The sequence below is a fragment of the Charadrius vociferus genome, unplaced genomic scaffold (genome assembly GCF_000708025.1).
Source record: "Charadrius vociferus isolate BGI_N301 unplaced genomic scaffold, ASM70802v2 scaffold239, whole genome shotgun sequence".
NCBI lineage: Eukaryota > Metazoa > Chordata > Aves > Charadriiformes > Charadriidae > Charadrius > Charadrius vociferus.
The window spans coordinates 1112346-1120840 of NW_009649928.1; the positions used below are offsets into that span (position 1 = coordinate 1112346).

General features: G+C 53.5%; 1 protein-coding gene across 1 annotated transcript in view; it reads left to right on the forward strand.

Annotated features, from left to right (window-relative positions):
- The window catches only part of LHX1 (LIM homeobox 1), a 19613-nt gene that overhangs the window by 599 nt on the left and 10519 nt on the right, over nt 1–8495 (forward strand). Inside the window, exon 2 of the mRNA XM_009891186.1 lies at nt 1083–1170. Coding sequence (XP_009889488.1) covers nt 1083–1170 — 88 coding nt within the window. The remainder of the gene's footprint in view (nt 1–1082; nt 1171–8495) is intronic.

Below are 8495 nucleotides of genomic sequence, written 5' to 3' on the forward strand. Positions count from 1 at the left end.
CGGAAACCCGTGGGGCTCCCCGCGCCGCCGGTGCCCGCCGACTCCGGCAGCTCGCAGTCAAGGTGAGAACGGGGGCGGGCGCGGGGGCCGCTGCCCCGGGGAGCGGGTTCACAGCCCCGTGATTGCCGCACCGCCGCCCCCTCCAAACAAACAGAGCTTATGGCGAGCTGGGGGCGCGAGATGGATGGTAAACAAATGCGCCTTTGAAGAGTGACAATGAAATAAATCACCCGTTGACTTCGTTGGCACACTTGATAATGCCGTTATCATAAAGGAGGGACTGCGGGGAACGGCTGCCATCGTGCCGCAGCGGGGGCTGGGGGATGCCGGGGTGGGGGCTGCCAGAGCGGGGGGCTGCACGCAGGACCGTCCCCTTCTGCAGGGCACAGGGTTGTCCTCTGCCCGCCTGGGTGAGCAGAATTTCATCAGGTGTCGTAGCCTAACGCTGATGGTGATGACACCAAACTGAGCAGTGCGGTCGACACGTCTGAGGGACGGGATGCCATCCAGAGGGACCTGGACAGGCTGGAGAAGCGGGTCTGTGTGAACCTCATGAGGTTCAAGAAGGCCAAGGGCAGGGTCTGCACCTGGGTTGGGGCAACCCCCGGTATCCATACAGGCTGGGGATGGAGGGATGGAGGGATGGAGGGATGGAGGGGAGCCCCTCTGCTGGGAGGACAGGCTGGGAGAGTTGGGGGGTTCAGGGGAGACCTTATTGCGGCCTTTCCGTACTTAAAGGGGGCTTATAAGAAACATGGGGACAAACTTTTTAGCAGGGTCTGTTGCAATAGGACGAGGGGTGATGGCTTTAAACTAAAAGAGGGCAGATTTGGATGAGATACAAGGAAGAATTTTTTTACTCTGAGGGTGGTGAGCCCCTGGCCCGGGTTGCCCAGAGAGGTGGTGGCTGCCCCATCCCTGGAAACATTCCAGGCCAGGCTGGACGGGGCTCTGAGCAACCTGGGCTGGTTGGAGATGTCCCTGCTCACGGCAGGGGGTTGGACTGGATGGCCTTTAAAGGCCCCTTCCGACCCAAACTATTCTGTGATTCTATGATTCTGTGATTCTATGTTTGCCTTCAGTGGCCATCGGTGTGCGGCATCTGTTCAGCTCCGCCAAATACATCTGTGGCTTCACCAACCTGGAGCGCCTGATGCAGAGTCCCCCATGGTCAGTTTTCCCTGGAATTCGACGGATTTGGGATGTCACAGCCTCATCCAGGGGCTTATCCCGGAGTGGGAGGGATTTTTCCCCTCCTTGGTTTGTCTCTCTTCACTGAGCCGCGTGGTCCTTCTCCAGCCTGGAAGCATGTGGGTCCATGCCCCGAACGTGCTTCAGCCCCATTGGGTTTAGGCTCATATTTGCTTTAAACTGGTTGAATTTGCTCCTGCAAATTCACCGGCTCAGGCTGAGCTGATATAAGCTGGGTGTCAGTGTGTCTCTGAAAGTGGGCACAACCCTTTGTTTTCACTAAATCTGCGTAAAATCGTGCTTTTACATGATGCGGCTCTGTGTAAATCCTGCTCCTGACTCACTCAATGCAAATCTGAAGTAATCCTCGTTTTAGCTGAATTACGTGTATGTGGCCACCTCTTCTCCCGCCGGACTCAAGCACGGCTGTGCTGCCCGTGCCCTCCCCGTGCTCCGCGTAAGGAACGGCCGACTCTTCCCCGGACGTGGATGGGGACGGGAGGATGGAGAAGGAGAGGAGGAGGAGGATGAGGAGGAGGCTCCTTCCTCCACTGAGACTCTCAGCACTCATCGTGGTGTCCGGACTTCACCGTGGCTTAACCGGGACTTCTCAGCCCCCCGGGATTAAAGTTAGGCGGGTGCTTAAAAGCTTAAGCCACAGAAGTTGGATGGTTTTCTACCGACTTGGGGAAGAACAGGATCTGGCCCCCGGTCCCTGTGGGTTTAGGGCCAGAGGGCTCCGCGGTCCTGCCCGTAACAAAGGAGAAGGGAGAGAAAAGCAAAGGAAGGGAGAAAAAATACGGGAAAAAAATGAGGATTGGTGAAATGAAGTTGTGCTCGTTCAGCTCCCTCAGATGCCCGGGTCTCCATCATTAATATTAAGCAATCCCTGACAATACCACTCTGCATTTTCCGAAAGAATAACTATCAGCCTGGTAAACAAACCTGGGAATGTACGAAATTCAGCAGAATGTCTCATCTATAGAGGCTTTATGATAAATGTAACAAGGCAACAGCTATGCAAAAAAAAAAAAAAAGTAAAAAAAAAATTAAAATGTAGAAAATTGACATTTGGAATTGAGCTGGGATGTGCGCTGGAAACGGCGCCGTCTTATCGACAAGGGGGGGGACCTGCAGCCCTTTCTTAAACCCCAATGATACAGGCTAATTTATATGCAGTTATTCACGTGTGCAGTAAATTCCAATTATGTTTACAGATGTCTGCTTAACATTTATGGAAAAGGAACCTCAGCATGTCTGAAATATCCTTATAAGGGTTTGGACTGGGCTATCTTTTTTTTTTCTTTTTTTTTTTTTTTTACCAACACCAATTTAATTATATTTTGCAGCTTTACAAAAAAAAAAAAAAATCCAGCTGAGCTCTCTGATAGAAGGTTTAACATCTAATGCATATATTTCGGCTGTGTGACCATTTCAGAGATGTTTTAACTATATTTTTTTGTTTTCATATAAAACTCAGGAGTTTAGTTGATTTTTTTAGGCAAAAAAAAAAAAAGCAACAACAAATAAGTGCAGTAAAAGACACAGAGCTTTTCGAATGGCTTCCTACTGTAGGTTATTTTTATTCTTTGTCTTGGGAATTCTTTATTTTATAAACGTTTCATCGCTCACGTGCTGTGTGTGCCGCAGTCAGACCGGGCGTGCGACAGTCCTGCCCGTCACACGGTGGCATTTTGCCCTCCGCCGTGCGAAGAAGCCTCAAATCCATCCTCGGTTTTCCCTGCAAAAGGTGTTTCTCGCCCTTCTCCTCGCTGGACCTGCACGTTTTTCCTTCTCCTCCCTGTTTGCGTGTTCAGCTGCAGTTTTACATCACGTCGTGTGCTGTCGCTGCCGATGACCGTAGTGTCAGTGGGGCTGAATCATGGGTTCTCGCAGCCCCGGTGCGCGGGGCATCCCTGGGCAGGGACCCCGCAGCCGGGACGGGTCCCGCCGCCGGCCGGCCACGCACCTGAACGATGGGTTTTCTGGCTGTGGGTAGTCATAAGAAAAATGTGTGTTTTCAAGACGCATGGGGCAAGAAGCAGAAATTTTCATTCTCCCGCCATGGGTCTGGGCTCTAAAGGCGGCTGCGGCCCCGGGAGGTGACAGCCCCGTGGGGGGACCTGCCCGGCCCAACCTCGCCCCCTTCCCTGGCACAAGCTGGACCATGGCGGGGGGGATTTAGCCCGAGGAAAAGGGTGGGTTCTGCTAATTCTCAAACTGCTGCTTCCAAACATTTTTCCCCCTCTTTCTCTCTAAATTTGAAACACTCGTAGTTTATTACAGCGCGTTGTGGGAGCAGCGTCACGGTGAGCAGCAGCCGGGCTCCGCAGACGTGTCCGTCTGGGGACACTGTGTGTCCGGCCGGCACCAAGCACCGCCACAACCCCAGCGTGTCCAAGACGGGGGTGTCCACACAAACCCGAAGGGTCAGGATGCTTTATTGGTGCCTACCTCCATCGCTTTTCCTCTGGCGAGCGGCGGCGATACACACTCGCCTCCCGGGGCTCTGCAGCATCCCGGCAGTTACCCCACCCTGGTGTCCCCGATGGCATCAGGTCCCTGAACACGACTGTCCCTGTCCGTGTCCGGTGACTTGTTTTAAGCATTGCCACCCCACCCGCTGGCACAGCCGCTCGTGGTGGTGGTGGTGGTGGTGCATACACTGGAGGTACAGAAAAGCTTTTCCGTGGTCATTTTTAAAGCTAAACAAGTCAGTATCTTACGTATGAAAGTACTTGAATTCAAAGAGGGGAATGAGAACACATCAGTGTTTGGAAATGGCATTTCCCCCGGTGTGAAGCACCAGCCCTGTAGAATATTAATCTGGGGGTTTAAAAGCTACGGTGGGAAATGGTCTTTCCGGAGCACGCACAGCCCTAAACCATTGCTCAAACACTGGAGCGATGCTGCCGCACCAGAGCACTCTGCCCCGTGTCTTTGCTCGTCCAGGCTGCGGACGGAGGTGGGAAGGGAACCTTTCTGCGTGCCTCCTTGTGCGGGGGACGTCGTCTCCTGCAGGTACGCAGGAAAGATTTGTTTCGATTTAACACCTTACTGATTCGGGGTAAAGACATCCGAGGGAACGGCGGTGAGCAGAGACGATGCGCAGCACAGGGCAGGCACCCGCAGAGCTCCCTCGGCCGCAGTCCGGCTCCGCTCTCCCGCTGCGTTTCCCTTTGCGCACGGACACTGCGGCCATGGAGCTGATGCTGAAGCTGCGGGCTCACCCCTCCGAGGGCAAGGAAACACTTTCCTTCACGAGCTTTGGGGCAACTTCTCCGGTTTTACGAGAGAAATGCTATCAGCCTAAAATTTGGTGTGGGTTTAGGTGGGTTTGAGAATCTGCTGTTGGTCCAGGAGTCGGAGCTCCGTCCAGGGACTCCCTGCAAAGCTCAGGTTGGAACAAGGACAAACGCCCAAGCTCCTTCGCAGAGGTGAAGTGACCTCTTGGGTCCTGTCAGGCCAGGACAAGGGCGACAGGTTTTAATATCTACGGTGCTGGGTGGGAAGGAGCGCTCGTCCTTGTCATCGGCAGCCCAGCACGGCAAGCGGTGACGGGAAATTTCCAAGAGGGGGAGAAGAGGAAGGCCACGCTGCGGTTAAAGTAACTTATTTGGTCTGAGAACACACGTGGAATAAACGTGCCAGATCTTAAAAATGAGTTTTGTTTATTAGCACACCCTTAAGGAAATAAATCGTACATCATTAGGAGTGATGTCTTCTCACCAGCCGTCTTCACTATTATTAACACATTTATCTACTAGCCATGCGAATTTCTTTCCGCCATTTATTCTGGAATCTTATAGGCTGTACAAATATGAACTAATTACAGCAATGAAGATTTTATTTCAGCAACTGAAAAAACACAACGGTGGGGAATTCTGCAGACTCAGAGTTTCTGAGGCTGAACGTCCCGGGAAGTTTCCGTGTTCATACGCACGTGACATCGCCGCGCTGCCGGCACGAGGCAGATCAGCCCCCAGAGCTCCTCCAGGCAGTTGCTACCAGTGAAAACAGTGTGATTTCAAGGGCGGGAGAAAAAAAACACTTTGTCAAACTGTTCACTAGGGTTTGGGGCTGCTCCCGAAGGAAGCGTAGATAAATAAGGGACTCTCCATTTGAAACGAGGTTTACTCGTTTGTAGGCAAAACGAGCTCCCGCATCTTCACGGCTGCGCTGGTTCGGGGTCGGATGCGTCGGCCTCTGCTCTCCGGAGGCACCTTCACCTGCGGATACAGAGACAGGAGAGGAGCACCCAGGGACCTGCCTGATACGGAGTTCTCGGTGGCCGGTAGCTCATGAGGGACAAAGCCAATACCAAGTTATGAGAGGCCGTCAGCGAGGAGAGGCGCGGGGTGGCGTGTGCCCAGCCGGCTCATTAGCTATTCCGCTTCTGTAGCACCGTGCGTGCGCGTTTCTGGGAGCAGCTGACGTGAGAAGCTGTAACGGGCGATGTTAACAACCTGCTGCCGGGAGTTCAACAAATAACCGCGCGCTGGAAGGACCGAACAGCAAAACCCACCAGTTCAGCCCGTGGCATAACAAAGCCAGGGGTGAGCAGCCTTTCTCCCACTGTTCAGCCACTTTGGAGTGATGATACCCTCGTGAGGCTGCGTTGCCAGCGCGGGCGATGCCCTGCGGAGCGGGATGGCCCCTCCGGTGCTGCCCGACGCCGCAGCCTCGTCCGGCCCTCTGCGGCAGCCCTGGGGAAGGCAATGCAGATGGGGTCTGGAGTGGGTTTTTCTTCCCTGTCCACCAGGCAACGCGGTAAGGGAGAGAGCTGAGGGGTGGTGGAGTCTGAAGGGTGCAGCGCATCCGCGCGGGAGTTGGGAGGTTCAGGTTGTGCCCATCTCTGGGTGACCCCCGAGGAGCTGCTCCCCACCCCACTGCCTCACCAACACTGTGGTTCTGGCGGGGATCTCCAGGCCCGGCTGGAATACGAGTGACAACGATGTTGAGGAATGATTATTTTAGAACTATGAGGGGGTTTAAAGTGAGCTTCTGAGCATGGAGGATCGGTCCTTGGTAATGCCGGCATGGGGCTCTGCCCTGCATGGGGGACGTGTCCTGGAGCACAGTGGAGGACAGAGAGCATCATCAGGTAGGACCCTCACAGGGATGGAGCTCTACCCCCGGCTTCTCCTGGAAAAATCAGCTGAAACGAGTGAAATTTCACACTCTAGAACAAAATGATCTGGTTTTTTGGTCTTGAAAAGGGCATATTGATACATTTCAGAGTAAGGGGATTGTGGCAGTGCGTGCCATGTCCCTGCTGTAGTGTTGAAATAAGCTGTGCATGTGTACAGCCAAACTCAGAACATCACTTACTGTACAAAGAAAGGGAGGGTATCTTGGGGGGGGGTTAATGTGCGGGGTTTTTTATCAAATAACATACTTGGCCACATCTCCTTCCTGCAGCGCTCCAGTTTCATGCCAGTGCAGTGGTGACCCTCTAGAAATCAAGTGCTCAATTAGTAGCTGGGGTGTCGCGAGCAGCGCAGTGCTGTGCCGTGCCGTGCTAACAAGCCCTGTCTGGAGCGTGGCGGGGACCTCTTTAATTGCCTCCGCGCTGGCGGCGCAGGGGCGCGCGAGGGCTTCGAGCCACGGGCTCCCACGCAGCCTCTGCCTCTTACCTGGCTCTCGCCCGCCTGGCCCGGGCAGACAAAAGGTTGTGCTGAGCTGCAGACAGGCGGCAGCCGGGAACTTCCTCGGGCTCAAACCGCATAAACCCAGCTGCCCCCATTTGCGGGCGGACGATAAAGCGGGGAGAAAGAAGGGCACGCCAGGCAGAGCCTCCGCGTCCTGTCAGCAGCCTTGAAATAGAAGCCTATATAAATAGGGTGTGACATAGGGTGTTATATAGTAACGTGGTATCAAATTACAGTATCTATATATGGAAAAAGATTAATTAGAGGTCGGGACTAAGCAGACAGATATAAATACAGCCAGGAGCTCTGGATTCATTTTCCAAGCGGCGAGGGAAGTTTGTGGTGCTGTGGTACCTGGTCCAGGTGATGCTGCGGTACCTGGTCCAGGTGATGCTGGTTTATCACCCCGAACCGGGATCTACTCCTGCACCTGCAGCAGGCAGGCAGAGGGAAGCGCTGGTTTCCCACCAGTGCAGGCATATTATCCCTATATTTTCTTGGGATAGTCCTATTTGGTTTGATTTCAATTATTTTTCTCAAACCGTCTGCGTAACGGTGATGTCAGACACCAAAAGCTGACATTCTGCTGATGACAAAAATCCTCTTGTATTGGGAACCCTCTTCTCCAGCTGCTTGCAAAGGACAAAAAACGCAGCAGCCCTTTTTCTGTACACGGATGGGAAGCCAGGGACAGTGTTACTCCTGTCTAAGTAGGAAGATGTGTTCTTGTTGGGTAGAGAGGTACTGTCCACCCTCAGAAACGAGAAAAAACGAAGAATTTGCCCCAAGTCTCGCAGCAGGTCAGCGGCAGGAGCAGGGGGAAAGGTCTGGACACCCTCTTCCCTCCGACACCGCCAACAGACCCACTGCCTCCGCACAAAATCGCGCCTACGTGTGAGATAGGTGGGTGAGATTGACTCTCACTCCCAGGGAAGTTCAGTGACTGTGAAATTAGTAAATTACACAGGCCCAGAGAACTTAGAAAAACAATATAATCCTGGGGGTACTGAAATAATTAATTTGCTAATCAACTACACCTTGCTTTTTTTAATTTGCAAATAGCACTCTGTTTTGTTTCCCCATTTCAGCCACCTCGAGAAGAGCAGTATTTCGGGCAGCAAAGCCGGAGGGGCCCGGGGCAGGGCCCAGCGCGGTGGCACGGGCAGGCAGGGCACGGGAAGCAGCGCGGTGACCCCAGCAAGAGCCGGGCGATGCTTTCGGGGGGGGCCTGGCTGGGCTCTGGATCCGGCCCCCGGCTCCAGCCACCAACTCGCGAGGGCAGAGCCGGAGCTGAGGGGCTCCTGCAGATGTTTGGCGCTGGTTTGTCTCCTGGTCTCGCCACCCTAGTTGTTTGCTTTAAATCCTTTCGAATGCAGAGATTGTCAGACAAGACAATTAACATGGGGAAGGGGGAAAGTATTACCATCCATTATTTGCCATAACATGAATTTAAGCCGGGAAGTCAAATGATAAAATATGTGGTGAAAAGTGTCGGTGGTGGGAGTGCCTAAATGAGTAATAGCCTTGGGCTTCCGAGCCTTGAACTTAGCGTGCTAAGTAAATCCCCGAGGTCAAAAAGTAGGAAAATTGTTGCAGCTCGGGGAGATATATTTTAACTTTGCAAAAGGTCCTCGCAAACCCTCCGCCGGGCTG